Below are 18,697 nucleotides of genomic sequence, written 5' to 3'. Positions count from 1 at the left end.
ACGAAAATTTCTATAAGCGATAAATTTTCTAAAGACGAAAATTTCTATAAGCGATAAATTTTCTAAAGACGAAAATTTCTATAAGCGATAAATTTTCTAAAGACGAAAATTTCTATAAGCGATAAATTTTCTAAAGACGAAAATTTCTATAAGCGATAAATTTTCTAAAGACGAAAATTTCTATAAGCGATAAATTTTCTAAAGACGAAAATTTCTATAAGCGATAAATTTTCTAATGACGAAAATTTCTATAAGCGATAAAGTTTCTAAAGACGAAAATTTCGATAAGCGATAAATTTTCTAAAGACGAAAATTTCTATAAGCGATAAATTTTCTAAAGACGAAAATTTCTATAAGCGATAAATTTTCTAAAGACGAAAATTTCTATAAGCGATAAATTTTCTAAAGACGAAAATTTCGATAAGCGATACATTTTCTATAGACGAAAATTTCTATAAGCGAAACATTTTCTATAGACGAAAATTTCTATAAGCGAAACATTTTCTATAGACGAAAATTTCTATTTATATATTTTCTAACGACAAAAATTTCTATAGACGAAAATTGGTATAAGCGACAAATTTTCTATAAGGAATAGAAAAAGTTTCTATAGCGAAAAATAAATATAACGGAAATAAATATAACGACAAATTTTCGAAAAGACCAAATTTTCTATAGCGACAAATTTTCTAGAGATGAAAATTTCTGTAGCGATACATTTTCCAGAGACAAAATGTCTATAGAGACAAATTTTCTCTGGACGAAATTTTCTACCGGGTCGAAAATTTCTGTTAATTTAATAAAGACATCAATTTCTATAACAATAAATTGTCTGTAGAATTACTTTTAATTGTACATTAATTTTGTTCTGTACATTTACTTTTCGAAAGAACTGTGAAACTATTTCGTCTTATACAATAATAATTTACGATCATCTTTGAGAAACAATTTTCAAACTAAATATTGCAAATAAAAATCATTTAAATTTTTATTTCGCTTCAAATAACGATACTTTACAATCTACATTTATTGGTTGTGCTTAAAAAAGCAAATAAACTCATATATATTTCAGAATTATTAGTAATTTTGGTTGCAAACATCTTCCAGATGATACAATTAATTTCATATTTATGACCAGAGCAGACTGTGCAGGTTAATTAATGCTAAAATGTGTGAGTAAGTAAAACAGGGGATTTTAAGGAAGGCTGTTATTTAGATTCGTGAGTAAAAAACAATAGCCAGAATTGTTGGCATTCGCAAGCGGTTCTGTAAACGATCCTTATAAGACCACATCCGTTTAAACTGTATTTTTTGCTAGATCATATGGACATTTTTACCAAAAAATTTTGGAATTTTTTAATAGAATCCACTGTAATTCTTATATAACACATATTTTTGTATGCCTCTGTTTCTGTATATTGTTTTATATAAAATTTTATTTGAACAGCTGTGACTTATAAAAAGAAAATTATTGTTAATTATTTAATAACCCATAATGAAATAGTTCATTTTGCTTACTGTATTATGGAAATATAAAAAATGTTTCTAGATCTTATACAGTGACGGACAATACAGTAGAATCACTACATATGAATTCGATTAAAGCGGTAAAACTACAAAATTTGATTTCAAAATTTAAAATTTGTTCATTATATATTAATGCTCATAACGTAAACAATAAATAGAAAAAAACAAAATAAAAAAATAACACATTCTTATGTTAAAAACGATGTCAAATCTAAAAGACTAAATAAAATATGCGACATTCAAATAGAATCAATCAGTCTTAAAATGATTAAAAATAAAAAATCATCATAAGAATTCGTTGTTTTCTTAATATTTTGTTGCATATCAATTATTTCTAATAACACCATCAAATCTTTTGGGGATTGAATTTAACAAACTTTCGCATGTAGATCGGGAAATTGCATACCATATTTCCTGAATTTTCTGCCAAAGTTCTTCCTTGTTTTTCAATTTTTCAGGTCCGAGTTTGTCTTTTACTATTTTCCATAGGATTTAAGTCTGGTTATTGAGACGGCCATTCCATAACATGAATTTTGTTATATAAAAACCATATTTTGGCAAGACCTGACGTGTGCTTTGGGTCATTATCTTGCTGGAAGAGCCATTTTAAGGGCATAATCCATTCTGCATGTGGCTTTATAACATTCTCCAAATATTTACATACAAGTGCTTATCCATATTTTCTTTAATCCAATAAATTGGACCAGCGTAATACCAAGAAAAGCATCCCCATATAATAATATTTCCCCAACCATGTTTAAACGGTTTAGGTTTTTGCCATTTTTTGGACGTCTAACCCATGTCTTATCATCACTACCAATTAAATTAATGGTCGTTTCGTCCGTCCACAACACATTTTGCCACTTTTTTTATTTTCTGGCCCACACCAATCCTTATGATTGCTCCTGGTTTTAAATGAAATATTCGTAGTAAGTCTATTGTAATGTCCGTCACTGTATTTATCAAAATTTATATTTAAATAATTTTGAGTTTAACAAAATATATTGGAGGCATGAACAGATACATTTAACCGTTTGATGCGCATTGGCCCTGAAGTTTAAAAAGTATTTAACAAGATATAAAATTTGGTTTTTGGATAATATTTGGTTAAAATTTCAAAATTCGGTTATTTAAATCATAATTATTTTAAGTCTACAAATTTGTTGTTGCTAGTATCGACAAAATCAATAGATACAATCGAATCGATTGGAAAATAAATCACAACGAATCTGTTTTGTATGTGCAGAAACAATACGGTAATTTTAAGAAGAAAACTTAAAAAATGTTCCCAAATTCCCCGGAATATTTTTAATAAATTCCTATTTTTACAGGTAACCAATTCTGTAAGTTTCATTTTTTTGACTCAGTGTAATGTCTTATTTAAGTCTTACGAGGTAAGTTGTTCTCAACACGCAGAGAAATGAGAAAGATTATGATATGTTTGGAAGTAATCCAAAGTAATCATAATATGATCCAAAGTAATCAATTTATGACCCAATTAAATCATACTCTCTCGGCTTCAATTCGTATGGTTCCTCAATACGAATTGAAGCCGAGAGACCTTGAAAGACAATTTTGCATGTCAGAAATTATGTTTGAAATCCATAAAAAAACCCATTTTTGCACCGAATCTTTACTTGCAATAAAAAATTAATCCATTACGATAACCCGAAGCGTAAGAGATCGTATGTGAAGCCCGGCCAATCAGCCGAATCGATACCGAAGCCAAATTCAAATGGCGCTAAGGTAATTCTCTGTATTTCGTGGGAGCAAAAAGGGTCTTATTTATTATGAGCTGCTGAAATCGGACCAGACCATCACAGGGAACCTGTACCGAACAAAATTGATTCGATTGAAAAATGCCCAGAATATGCGACCAGACATGAAACCGTAATATTCCATCATGACAACGCTCGCCCACAGGTTCCAATACCTTTTAAAAAGTATTCAGAATGAAGTGGTTGTTATATTTTGCCACATCCGCTTTTTAGTTCCGTCCGTACCCTGTCCGTCTACAATTTGTATCGATCAATGCAGACCGCTCTATGGTATACGCTTCACTTCAGAACAGTTTATCCGAAATTGGCTTGATTAGTTCTTGGCCTCAAAAGATGAGCAGTTATTTTGACTCAGAATCCAGAAAGACGGAAAAAAGTCATAGCTAACAATGGCCAATACCTTGAATAAATTTAAATTGTATAAATGTTTCAAACAGCTAAACATTTGAAAAAATTTGCATTTTTATGTCATACACCCAATATGACCCACTGAAATCATATTATAATCCAAAGTTATTTTTGGGAATACAAAATTTAATTTTAATAGTTTTTTGGGACGATTATGGTTGGCGACCGAACTTCAGTTCCATTGCCACAGGGCAACCCCAAATTTCTGGTTGCCAATTTCGCAACAGAAACTGATAGCTGTCAGTTGTCATATGTAATACCATTTTGAAAACTAACAACGCAACGTTAGTAGTAGTTAGTAACCTTGTTTTATCTCTACATATACAATATTCATTTAAAATCCCAAAGTATTACATTATTATGTATGCGTATATTTTAATTGGAAACAGATTTTTATTTCATTATCATTAATTACGAGATTTAATTGTATTTGCTTTTAAAGTAAACTGAATTAAAATAATAAAGCAAAAATGAATTTACTAAATATATGAATGTACAATATTGATAAAAACAAACCTTAGACATTATATGTAATAGATTTTAGTAATCCTTAATTAGTAGAGAGCAGTAAAGTTGAATAATGTTGGTCGTTGCAATGACACCACAGTAAATAATTTAATTTAGATATATTTTCAAAAAAAATAAAAAATCACACTAATGGATGGATGAATAAATGACAGCATCAGCAGCAGTAGCGGTCAGCTAAATACCACAGCACTCAACACTAATGTAAACAGTGTTTACTAAACAGTAATGTAATTTCAATGTTGTTAGTTACTGTTGTGGCGACACTGGGGCTGTAGTTTAAAAATTTACACCATGTAATGTTAAAACAACAAGAAAATTGGGTTTGCATCAACTTTTTGTTTAATGTTTTAATCCAATTATAATTAAATGGACTATATATGTACTTAAAGGTTTTATTTAAACACTTTTTTATTAATTAATTTTTTTAAATTTAGATTTTTTTAATGACTTTTTTTAAATTTTATTTTTCAATATGTATTTTACACAAATATGTTTGTCATTAAACAACCAATGACAGAATCAATGTCATAGCAAAAATCGTTCTTTCTGTGCTTAACAAAATTTTAAAGAAAATTTAAGTTAAGAGAAAAAATTTTTTTTTTGGTGATTTTTTTTTTCTTCTTCATTCACATATGAATTATTAAAAATAATTTGTGCTAAATACTTAAACATACGTACATACACACGTTCTCTTATTTGTATAAAGATAAATATTTATAAATTTTTTTTAGATACTAAGAATATGTCACGATTTTTTTTCTTGTCGAAATTCAATTTGAGTCGTAGCACAGTGGAGCTGATTGGAAAGTAAATTGAAATATGTATAAAATAGTTGGATTGATTCAAAATGTATGATGATATCAATTGAGGAGTAGTTTAACTTTAATAATATTGTTAGTAGATATGTCAAATTTAAATACAGCATGAGTCACAGTGCGACAAAGTTGACCAGTTTAACGCATTTAAACTTTTCTTACAGACTTTAATTTTTCAGAACTTTTTCAAATCAAAATAGTTCTGGGTGATTGCCCCGAACTAGAGATTTCATCTATCATTTAGTGCGACTTGTTGTTCGATTAGCTACATAACTAGTTTTTTTGAACATGTACGATTGCTAAGCTAATTGCGGAAGCTAATTGATCTAGAATAGTCAGTTAAAGAAACATCTCCTGGGCAGTCCAATAACCGATTGCCTGTAAACAAACCTTCCTGCGACTACTCTAAAAAATATTACTTTCTAAAGTGCAGTAGAAAATAAACGTTGAAAGTGTCTACAGTCTAGATTACTTAGAGACACTTAAGTGACAATTGATTTCACGCTAGATTACCTGGGATCTATAAAGTAAACAACTGACTTATCTCTGCACCCAAAATATATAAAATGGAGTCACCCAAGTGAACTGACATTTTGTCTATAAGGGATACATTGACTACTCGTTTTTATACCCTACACCACCATAGTGGGGAGGGTATAATGCGTTTGTGCAGATGTTTGTAACGCCAAAAAATATTAGTCCAACACCCACCTTAAAGTATACCGATCGACTTAGAATCACTTTCTGAGTCGATTAAACGATGTCCGTCCGTCCGTCTGTTTGGCTGGCTGGCTGGCTGGCTGGCTGTCCATGTAAACCTTGTGCGCAGAGTACAGGTCGCAATTTTGAAGATTTTTCGATGAAATTTGGTACATATTATTTTTTCGGCTCAAGGACCAAGCCTATTGAAACTGGCTGAAATCGGTCCATTATTTCACCTAGCCCCCATACAAATGTCCTTCCGAAATTGGACTTTATCGGTCATAAATGTTTAATTTATTTATGTATCTCCACAAATTCCGCTCTGAATAAGTTTTATATACACAAAATTCATGTCACCAAATTTTGTTACGATCGGTTCATAATTAGTCATAGCTCCCATATAGACCCGCTTCCGATAATCACTTTAACGTGCATAAATCGCTTAAAAATGTTGGTATACACACACAATTCAACATAGTTTAATTTAATATAGACTTAAATCACACGACATAATTTCTTGGTGATCGGTCCATAATTGGTCATAGCCCCCATATAGGCCCCACTTCCGAAAATCACTCAAAAATATAAATTATTGAAATTTTAAAAGTAAAATGTTTTTGCTCTTTTACTTAGTGTAGGGTATTATAGGGTCGGGCTTGACCGACCATACTTTCTTACTTGTTTTTTACTTCGAAAATGACGAATTTTGTGCCAACAAAGCGTTGCTTCAATTTGAAAAAAGTGCCGCTGAAGCAGAACGATTGCTCACCAAAGCTTATGGTGAATGTGACAAAGATCGCCCTGGCATACCAAAAAAAAGTTTGAAGACCACGAATTGCAGACATTACTCCATGAAGATTATTGTCAAACTAAAAAAGAGCTTCAACACAAGCAGCAAACCGTTTGCGAGCAGCAGGATTCGCCCAAAAGCAGGGAAATCGGGTACCATACGAATTGAAGCTGAGACATTGAAAGACGATTTTGTATGTCTAAAATGCTGCTTAAACGGAATAAAAGAAAATAATTTTTCCACATAAACTTTACTTCCGATGGAAAATTTATCGATTACGCCAACCCGAAGCGTAAGAGATCGTATGTGAAGCCGGGCAACCAGTCGAATCGACACCAAATATCCAGGGCGCTATGGTAATGCTCTATATTTGGTTGGACCAAAAGCGTTTTATCTATTATGAGCTGCTGAAATCTTGCCAGATTATCATAGGGAAAGAAGTGGTTGGGAAGTTTTTCCTCACACGCCTTATAGTCTAGACCGTGCCCCGTCCGACTACTATTTGTTTCGATAGATGTAGAACGTTCTATCTGCGATACGCTTCACTTTGGAACAGAGTATCCGAAATTGGCTTGATTCGTTCTTGGCTTTAAAAGATGAGCAATTCTTTTGGCACGGAATCCATATGTCGCCAGAAAGATGCGAAAAGGTCATAGCTAACAATGGCCAATACTGTGAAGAAATTTATATTGTATAAATATTTCAAAATAAAAGCTAAAAATTCTGCTTTTATTCAATAAAATTACGCTTTTTTATGAATAGATGCAAATAGATAAGTTAAACATTATTATGCAAAAAAGTATTTTGGAAAAATGGGTCTCCTACATATTTATTTAAAATAAATTGCTCGAAAAGAGCCATGTTCAAGCGAGTAAATTACAAAAATCTGCTACTTATAGTTTTTGTTAAACACAATCAATATTTCACATGAAATATTTTCATTTTTCCTTTTTTCGTTCATCAACTTTGTTCACGTGAAAAAATTCCCCTTGTTGTGAAATTTTTACATGGAATTTTGTAAACAATAAACAGCTGTTACGAACAAAATTAACTATTGTGAATGAAAAGTTCAGGGGAATATCACGATAGCAATTTTTCCTTCGAGGGAAATGGATATTTCATGGGAACAAAATTTCACATGTTATTGCCGATAGGGGTGAATAACTGCTTTTACGTGGTTTGGTTTTTACAGATTTAAAATTTGAATTATCTGCAATATTTTTCAAGCTTAGCTTCTCTTTTATTTACATTTACAATTTTTTAACCATCAGTTTAAAAAATTATTATGTTTTCAACAAAATCTTCAAATCAAGCCCACTGTTCTAACATAATAAATTTATTGAGATTTTTCTTAACACTGACACACACACTATGAAAAAAAATTGTATTTCCACCCGGCACACGTACAATTTGAAATGACAATTTTTTTTTTCTTAAATTTCTCTGGTTTTGATTTTTCGCGTTTTTACAAAAATATTTGAAGAATTTTTTATTTATTAATCTCTTATTTTAATTTTATAATTATTTAAATTTAGCTATAGCCAATTCTCACAAATTGATTTTTTTCGTTTAGCAATATCTTAAAACAAATTAAAAAGTAAAGAAGAAAAAAGCAGAAATATTAAATTGTTGACAATTTTTCTTTTATTAATTTTGCGCTTCCGTTACGTATCGTTATGTTGCTCACACTGTTAACACAACAACAGCACTCGGTAGTGGAGCGAGTACAGCGACTACTCTTATGTTAATAGTAGTAGTAGTTGTTATTGTTGTTGGTGAAAAGGTATGTACTCGTGTATTTGATTTTAATTACCACAACTACTTTTTGTGCTGCGTTGTTTGATTGTGTTTTGTTTTGTTTTTGTTTCGTTTTTCTTATTTATGTTTACATATCTATTATACAAGTAGGGTGTGTGTGTATACAAGTGATTGGTTTTTACTACAACAACTACCATCATCACTGCCACCGTGTAGAAATAATAGTAAAACTAAATGAATTCTTAGTGATTACAGAAAAGACGAGTACAAACACACTCGTTTATACGAGAGTACTCGTTAATTATGATGCTTATTACCGTTAATTTTATTAGTGAGCAAAGTGTTGCCATTATTTACAAAAAAGGTAAACAATTGTGAGTAAAAGTTTGTTACCAGAGCTATGAAAATTGTAAACAAATTGAGGTAAAGGAAAAAAAAACATTTAAATTAAGGGATTATAAAAGAAAAAAATTTATATAGAAAAAACCAACACCGAAATTTAGGGACTTAGTTCATTCAAAAATTGCAGGCCTTCCGCCGTGCGCACAGGTTTTCTCCTCTGTGGTGTATCAAAAACTAGCTTCGCTCAGAAAATTTTTATGCATTGCGCATTCTGCGCGAAGCCGGTTTTTGATACACCACAGAGGCAAAAAGGTAAGGCCGGCAATGGAAAAAATTTTTAATATGCGAAAACTGTTTTTTTAATTTTGTTTGGGGGTTTAGTTCCTTTGGTTGGGGATTTATTTCATTTAGAACTTTTGAGTTTTAATTCATAATGAATTAAGTCCCCAATTTTGGTGTTTTAATTCATTTGTGGTTTGGGGACTTTGTTCATTGGGGACTTTGTTCGTAGCGCCTTAGTAAATTGTATGCGAGTAGTACGGTTTTTATAATAAATAAGAGGTTTTTCTCGAGGCGATTGAAACTTTTTTAAAATGTTGCAAAGAATTTGAACTTTAAGTCAAGATTAGTAAATTTAAAAATGTCTTTATTTTTCAATATTCCTTAATAAAGTTGCAATTTGTCCACCTCCAAGACTTTGGCAACTCAGCTTTTAATAGCTCTCAAGCAAAACAAATAATTTTCTACATATTTTTCTTTTTTTTTATTTCCAAAAGTTAAATAAAACATTATGAGAAAATTTATTTATTAAAATCATAAAAATAGCAAAATAAACTTAGACACAAAAACTTGCAGAGCCATAAATAAAAACAAAATGAAAAAGAACAACAGCAATAACAACAACAACAATTAACAGCAGTTGCAAAACAAATACAAACAAGTAAGAGTGCTATATTCGGCTGTGCCGAATCTTATATACCCTTCACCAAATTATACTTCAAAATTTTAAATATTTTTAGGTAAACAAAATTTAATTTTTTTTCCAGTTGTTTTTTGATTTTTTTGGAAAAAAAAATTTTTCCATTGTTATTTTAAATTTTTTTTTTTAAATTTAAAATTTTTTTTTTTTAAATTTAAAATTTTTTTTTTTAAATTTTAAAAAATTTTTTTTTTTAAATTATAAATTTTTTTTTTGGTTTTTTCAATTTTTTTTTTTTTTTTTTAAAATTCGGATTCAAAATTTTTTTCCCGATTTTGACCCATTGTAGGTCCAACTTACTATGGTCTTATATACGTCGTTGCAAATGTCTTTGAAATATCTATCATTAGATATCCATATTGTCTATATTAATGTCTTAGTAATCCAGATATAGGTAAAAAAATAGGTCAAAAATCGAGGTTGTCTTGGTTTTTTCCTCATATCTCAGCCATTTGTGGACCGATTTTGCTGATTTTAAATAACAAAATTCTCGAAAGCATCTCTGACAGAATTATTGAAGATTTGGATCCCGAAGATATCTGGGGTCTTCAGAAAACTGATTTCAACAGACAGACAGACGGACAGACAGACAGACAGACAGACAGACAGACAGACAGACAGACAGACAGACAGACAGACAGACAGACAGACAGACAGACAGACAGACAGACAGACAGACAGACAGACAGACAGACAGACAGACAGACAGACAGACAGACAGACAGACAGACGGACATGGCTTAATCGACTCCGCTATCTATAAGGATCCAGAATATATATACTTTATAGGGTCGGAAATGAAAAATGTAGAAATTACAAACGGAATGACAAACTTATATATACCCTTCTCACGAAGCTGAAGGGTATAAAAATAGTGAAAAAATGTTCTCACACGTACACCCGTGTACGTATGAGTGTTTTGAAAAAAACAAAAAAACAAACACAAAAACAACATACGCACTCAGTTACAGTTGTATTAAAAAGTAAGTATACGCCCGGGTAGGCATTTAGGGGTATTTAAGATAATTATGGGGATATTTATATAGTTTTGATATAAGCGGGACAAATTGTAAGAAAAAAATAGACAAAAGTAGCTAAATTTTACAATTAAATTTAAATTGTTAAATTAATTAATTTTTTTGTAATTATTCATTATAAAATTTCTTAAATTTAGGTTGTTAAAATACATTTTAGTAGAATGTTTATGCAGTTAAGTAAATAAATTGATTTATTAAAATTTGTGAAGAAATTTGAAAAACTCGATGCTACATTTTTGTTATTTAATGATAAACTTTGTATTTTGTTAACAAAATCACTATTTTCGAACATTGGCTGAAATAAAAATTTATTACTAGCAATTCTTGGAGCTACTTCTAATCATAATTACACTTTTTTCCAATCTAAAGCTTCATTTTAAATTATAAAAGACGAAATGCGGAAGATAGGATTTGATTTTAGACCTATGGTTTCTTAAGGAAACTTACTTAGAATTTTCCGTAGATTGCGTTTCTGCTATACGATTTTTTACTTTTTGTTCGTCCATACAAATCGACCCAGCCTAATGTATATATAAATAAAGTCAGGGTAAAAATCTAAAATTTAAACTTAAATATCTTTAAAGTATAAGAGATAACTTAGTGAAATAATCTGAAACAATTAGGGCCTGATTAGGAAACACGAAAGGAAAACAATTTTCAAAATTTTGTATGAGAATCACTCAAAAATTATTTAAAAACGTATGTGCTGTTTTTCTATAGCGAACTAGTACTTTGAGTGGAAATTTAACATGTGTTTTGTTATTGTAACAAAAACAAAATACATGTAAAACGTCCAGTCAAAGCACTTTTTCACGACGCATTTATATTTTACATCATCATTACATTATTGAAAACGTTTTTTATAAATTAAATTTTCAAAATGTACACACAATTTGTTAAAATAATCGTTTATTAAAAATCTCTCAAGCCATCTTCATTTGACTCCCTCTCTGACATAATACAAACACACATAAATAAAAAACCTTAATAAATAAGCTAGAAAAATTAATGGCCTTAAACATCAGACAAACTGCTCCAACAACACAAACCAATTTATAATCTAGTGTAGCAAAAATTTCAAAATAAAAATACAAAATAATTTCAAGTAGTACCAAAAGCAGCCTTAACGTTTTTTAAGTACCAAACACTAACATAAGAGTATTTCCCCCCCTTTATATGTTATTGCAGGGGAAGATGTCAAACTCCAAGATTGAATGGTTTACATCACATTGAACAATTGTGATTTTTTTTTGTTCTTCTGTTTTTGGAAAACTTTGATTAATGTTTCTCAAGAAAAAAAAAACACAAAAAGCTAACAAAATACTAAAACAATTGCTGGCATTAGACAGCAAATGCTGGTAGTGGAGCAGCCTACGCACAATATATTATTTTAACTTGTTGCTGTCTGAGTGAAAATAATGATTGGATTATAAAAGTTGAAATCATTAAACGCAGAAAAAAATATATTATTTTTTTTAGATTGCTGAATTTATAAACATTGCAGGTGCAATGTTTTGTTAAAAACTAGTTCTGGTTCGGAATTCTATTCAAAAACTGAGTGTGCAAATGAACTAAGTCGCACATAAAGATTTTCCACGGTGATTTGTTGTAAACATTTTATTTGAAATGATAAATATGTAGCTAATAACTGTTTGAAATTAAGTGGACCCCTTATTTTCGGTATCCAACAAATATTTCTGGATATGTGTTAACAAAGCATAATATAATATAAATATATTGGGTGTAAGACTTAAACATGATTTTATTATACCCTTCACCTTCGTGAGAAGGGTATATATAAGTTTGTCATTCCGTTTGTAATTTCCACAATATAATTTTACGACCCTATAAAGTATATATCCATAGCCTAATATAAAAAAGGCGTAACTCGATTTTTTGTTGCTTTACAGGAGAAGGAAAAATCTTAATAAAATCCATTAAAATTTTAGGCACAAAAAAAGTATTAATGTTATTTTTAATAAGAAGATAAATCACATTTTATTTCTCATTTAAATTTTTTTTTTTTTATTTTAATGAAGTTATTTAATATAACTTTGTTTTCATTGATATTTAAAAAAAATAGTTACGCCTTTTTTATATTAAGCCATCGATATATTCTGGATCCTTATAGATAACGAAGTCGATTAAGCCATGTCCGTCTGTCTGTCCGTCTGTCTGTTGATCCAAATCTTCAATAATTCTGTCAGACATGCTTTCTAGAAGTTTCCTATTTAAAATCAGCAAAATCGGTCCACAAATGGCTGAGATATGAGGAAAAAACCAGGACAACCTCGATTTTTGACCTATTTCTGGATTACTAAGTCATTAATATAGACAATATGGATATCTAATGATAGATATTTCAAAAGACCTATGCAATGACGTATATAAGACCATAGCAAGTTGGACCTACAATGGTTCAAAATCGTGAAAAATATTTTTTAACCCGAATTTATTTTTCTCCAAAAAAAATTTTAAAAACAAAACCAAATTTTTTAAAATTTAAAAAAAAATATTTTGAACAATTTGAAAAAAAAAATTTTTCCAAAAAATTTAAAAAAACAACTTTGGAAAACAAATATTGTTTACCTAAAAATATTTAAAATTTGTATTTTGAAGTATAATTTGGTGAAGGGTATATAAGATTCGCCACATCCGAATATAGCTCTCTTACTTGTTTTTAAATAACTTATATGTCATTTTGAAGGTACATATCTGTCATTTATTTTCACTTAGTTATTGAAGATTATAGTGAAAAATAATCAAGTTTTTTTTGCTTCAAAAATTTCGAATTTTGTACCAACACAGCGCACAGTGGGGCAGAATAGAATTATGGACATTTCTTCATGAAGAATGTTGATGAACTCAACATGAGCTTGAAAAATCATTGGGAACTACTCAAGCAACAATTTCAAAACGTTTGTGTGCAGCAGGATTCATCCAAAAGCAGGGAAATTGGGTACCATACGAATTGAAACTGAGAGACCTTGAAAGACGATAAAGATCGAACAGGCCAACCATAAGAAGACCATGATTTGGCAGCATTACTCCATGAAGATTGTTGTCAAACTCAACAAGACCTTGCAAAATCATTGGGAGCTACTCAAGCAGCAATTTCAAAACGTTTGCGAGCAGCAAGATTCATCCAAAATCAGGGAAATTGGCTACCATACGAATTGAAGCCGAGAGATCTTGAAAGACGATTTTGCATGTCCGAAATGATGCTTGAACGCTATAAAAGAAAAAAAATTGCACCGAATCATTACATGCGATGAAAAATGGATCCATTACAATAACCCGAAGCGTAATGGATCGTAAAAGTAGCCCGGTCAACCAGCCAAATCGACACCAAAGCCAAATATCCATAGCGCTAACGAAATGCTCTGTATTTGCTTTGAGCAAAATGGTCCTATCTATTATGAGCTGCTGAAATCTTATCAGACCATCACAGGGAACCTGTATCGAAAGCAACTGATTCGTTTAAATCGAGCATTTGCCGAAAAAGAAAATCAGTATTTGGAATGTAGTGGTTGGGAAGTTTTGCCTCACCCGCTTTATAGTCCACACCTTACCCCGTCCGACTACTATTTGTTTCGATCGATGTAGAAAGCTCTGTCTGGGATACGCTTCACCGAAATTGGCTTGATTCTTTCATGGCCTCAAAAGATGAGCAGTTCAGACCAAAAAGAGTCCTATCTATTATGAGCTGCTGAAATCTGACCAGACCCTTATAGAGAACCTGATTCGTTCTTGGCCTCAAAAGATGAGCAGTGTTGCCAGGTAGATGGCAAAAGGTCATAGCTTAAAATGGTCAATACTTTGAATAAATTTATATTGTACAAATGTTTCAAAATAAATGCTCAAAATTTAAAAAAAATCCTACATTTTTAAGTCGTACACCCAATAGCTATTGTAAAATAATTCTACAATTTATGAAAACTTAATTTATTTTGTTGCTATTTATGACAAGATTTTACATTAAGGATCATAAGTTAAATAGCTTTTTCCAACAGAAAACTACTACTCTCAATAGCAACCATTAAAAAACACATTAAAACACTTACAAACACGGACAGGCAGTCAAACAGACAGGTGTATCAAACACACACTCTCAAATAAACGTGTTGTAACGTGTTTAAATCAATTTAAAAAAAGTAGAAAATAAAATCACATTATACTGAAGAACTAACTGATGTCAAACAGTGTGGTCGAGCGCAAAAAACAGTGGGAAAATCAGAACCTAAATTCATAGGAGGACATAGGCTCCTATGCAATTAGAAAATGCAATTTTTAACCAGCTCGTTAGAACTAGAAGGTGATATACATGGAGTCAAATACGACTATCTCTGGTTAGAAAAACTGTGTACAGCTATCACACCTGGGTGGTTACAAAACAGCCTTTACATCCATCAATCTGCAATCGCAACAGTAGCTTATATGATTCAGATTTATTACCAGTTTTTTATTTCGACTCCACTGTGTGTCATTCCTACTCACCTGTCTTTGTATGTTTGTTTGACTAGTTATCGTCGTGTTTGTCACTCACTGTGAATAGAAAAATTTAATTTTTATGTTGCTGTCTATCTTGGCTGCCTGTCTAGTGTCTGCCTTTTATGATAAATTCGTGCTAAAGTGATGATGTTACATATTTATACAGACATACGTCGTACACTTGTTGTAACTCAATTTACACATTTTCAAATCAATACAATTCAAAACATTATTTTTTTTATACTCGTACGATGATTCTCTTCAGTATTTATTTATTGTATGTTTGGATTATTTATCAAAATTTTTGTTGTTGTTTTTTACCATTCCTTTATTGACTAAAGTCTGGAATTGATTTTGAAATCACTGCACACTGAGTTTTAAATTGATTTTCATTTTAATTCTTATAAAAACGATATTTTTTCGTTTGTTTTATTGCTGTTTTAGGTGGTAGAGTGTGAGTTTATGTTGAAATTTTACATACCTTTAGGCTGGCATTGTTAACACTTTAGAGGTAGGGTTTTAAAGGAATGTAGTCATATTTTAATATTTTAAGATTCGATTTAGCTTTATGGCTAAAGAGTAGTAAATGTGATCTAATATTATCCTGAGCAACAAGAGATTTTATTGGGTTGAGCTAAGTTTAAATTATAATCCATATTGTCTTTATATTCACCACTAATTAAAAAACACATTAATCTTTTGAGATTCTAGCTGCGACTCTGTTGAATAAAAGACCAAAAAATTTAATTTTTTAAAATTCCTTTTAATTTATTTCTTTCTTTATTGAAGTTTCTTGAATTCAATTTTCTCAGACGATTTTATTCTTTCATTTAATGCAAATATTTTGAATAAAACATTTTATGCCAATTGTTTGAATAATGAATATTAATTGCAATTGGTATATTAGAAATAGCTAAGAGGCATTGTTATAAATAATTCACACAACAAAACAAAAAATTATTCTTTTTTAAAGTTCTTCAACAACAATATAAAATTCTGCATTAATATGACCTAGAGCCGGATTTAAATAAATAAATTATGCTTCAGTAAAAGAATATTTCACAACAAATCAAGAAAATGCGCTTAAGCTATACAAATATTATTACTCAAAGCGGCCGTCAGAACATAGAATAATAGAAATAGTTGTAGCAAAAGAAATTCTGTTATAAAAAAGGTTTTCTATAGAAAATACTGCTATACTGCAGATTTTCTATTTAAAATACTGTTATGCAGACGATTTTCTATAGAAAATACTGATATACTGAAGATTTTCCTTAGAAAATACTGTTATACACAAGATTTTCTATAGTAAATACTGTTATACATAAGTTTTTCTATAGAAAATACTGTTATACACAAGATTTTCTATAGAAAATACTGTTATACAGGGGATTTTTTATTTAAAATACTATTATATTGAATATTTTCTATAGAAAATACTGTTATACTAAAAATTTACCATCTAAAAAATTGTTAAACTTAAGATTTTATATAGAAAATACTGTCATACTGAAGAAAATAATGTTATACTGAAGATTTACTATAGAGAATGCTGTTATACTGAAGATTTTCTATAAAAAATACTGTTATACTGATGATTTTCTATAGAAAATACTGTTATACTGAAGATTTTCTATAGAAAATACTGTTATACTGAAGATTTTCTATAGAAAATACTGTTATACTGAAGATTTTCTATAGAAAATACTGTTATACTGAAGATTTTCTGTGGAAAATACTGTTATACTGAAGATTTTCTGTGGAAAATACTGTTATACTGAAGATTTTCTATAGAAAATACTGTTATACACAAGATTTTCTATAGAAAATACTGTTGTACTGAAGATTTTATATAGACAATACTGTTATATTTAAGATTTTCTATAGATAATTTTGTTATACTGAAGATTTTCTACACAAAATACTGTTATACATAAGATTTTCTATAGAAAATATGATTTTCCTAATAAAATACTGTCAAACTCAAGATCGTACATGATTAAGATTGTTGTAAAACACAACAAGAACTTGCAAAAAGATTGGGTGCTACTCAAGCAGCAATTTCAGAGTCCCTGTAAGACGATTTTGTATGTCTGAAATGCTGCTTAAACGCTATAAAAGAAAATATTTTTGGCACCGAATCATTTCTTGCATTAAAAAATGGATCCATTACGATAACCCGAAACGTTAGAGATCGTATGTGAAGCCCGGCCAATCAGCCAAATTGATACTAAAGCCAAATATCCATGGCAATAAGGTCATTCTCTGTATTTGGTGGGAGCAAAAGGGTCCTATATATTATGAGCTGATGAAATCTGACCATACCATCATAGGGAACCTGTACCGAACGCAACTGATTCGTTTGAAGCGAACATGAAACCATAATGTTCTATCATGACATGAAGTGCATGGGAAGTTTTATATTTCAGGGTTAAAGGTAATATATCAGTAACAGTAGCCAACCTTCACTTAAAATTTAAATGTTTAATACAATTTTGCGATTTGAACAAAAAAAAAAACCGACACGTTTCAAATCAAATTTATATTAATTGCATTGTGTTTTAATTACCCAACATTATTATTTTTGGTTTATAATTTTGTTAATTTGTTTTTATTAAATACTACCAATATATATTTTCCTCTTATATACTTATTTAAGCTTAATAATTAGTAAAATAAATATGTAGGTATATCTAAATAAATGTTAATTAAATATCTCTCTTGAAATTGCAAGTGTCAACACCACACACTCTTCACTAAAATGCATACATATGTAGGCGTTAAATATAATTTTTAATTTTATTTTCAAACATTAATACTTCATATTTTATATCTTTTGTTGACATAAGTACGTCACCATGCGATACTGATTATTTACAGTGTAAAGATGAAAATTTATAAAGAAATCAATTCCAGGAATATTTAAAGACAGTTACAAAAACTTGTGTTTAACGGTGTGAACATGAGTATTTGTAAAGAAGTCTTATAACATGACAGTTTTATTTTTAAAAGTTTTTTGTGAATCCCTTACGATCTTAATAAACAAATAAAGGGTGTTTTTTAAGTCCGACGGAACTTACGAAAGGGTTAACTGTCAAAAGAACTGTCATACTGCTTAAATAATCTACATTTACGATCAGTATACTCTGGCAAATCATTATGTTATGAATAGATTGAGGCTTGAACAATGCTACTAAATTATCCAATCTTACTCTGAACGTTACATTTGAACAACGAAAATTTCAACAACATTGCTTGAGTTATTCCTAATGCTCGAAAAGGTGTCCCAAAATTGGACGACCAGAATGCGCTTCGTCAAATCATTTCCAAATGTTTATATATTGATCTTTCAAATAAAAGAATGTTTGATTAACTTTTTTGTGTTCTTTTTTACAATTTCAAGTTCTATCGGGCTTAAAAAACACCCTATTAAAATGTTTAATTGAAATTGTTAATCGCTTAATTAACGTTGATTAAGGCAACAAACATATCCATTTTGTTTTTGTGGAATATTAAAAAATGTTTCTTAAATTAATGAATTA

The 18,697-nt window shown here is 30.0% G+C and overlaps 1 protein-coding gene across 4 annotated transcripts in view; it reads right to left on the bottom strand.

The window, feature by feature from the left end:
• Pka-R1 (protein kinase, cAMP-dependent, regulatory subunit type 1) overlaps positions 1 to 18,697 on the bottom strand; it is a 94,136-nt gene that overhangs the window by 17,549 nt on the left and 57,890 nt on the right. The window contains exon 1 of one of the 4 annotated variants that reach the window (XM_065502759.1): positions 4,230 to 4,373. The exons of the other annotated variants lie outside the window; for them this stretch is intronic. Within the exon in view, the coding sequence (XP_065358831.1) occupies positions 4,230 to 4,238 (9 nt within the window). The 5' untranslated portion in view covers positions 4,239 to 4,373. Of the gene's footprint in view, positions 1 to 4,229; positions 4,374 to 18,697 lie in introns of those variants that run through there. 4 annotated transcript variants of the gene reach the window in all.

The sequence above is a fragment of the Calliphora vicina genome, chromosome 3, assembly GCF_958450345.1.
Source record: "Calliphora vicina chromosome 3, idCalVici1.1, whole genome shotgun sequence".
In the NCBI taxonomy this organism is placed as follows: Eukaryota; Metazoa; Arthropoda; class Insecta; order Diptera; family Calliphoridae; genus Calliphora; species Calliphora vicina.
The sequence above is the reverse complement of the archived record's forward strand: the minus strand, read 5'-3'. Positions and strand labels throughout refer to the sequence as shown.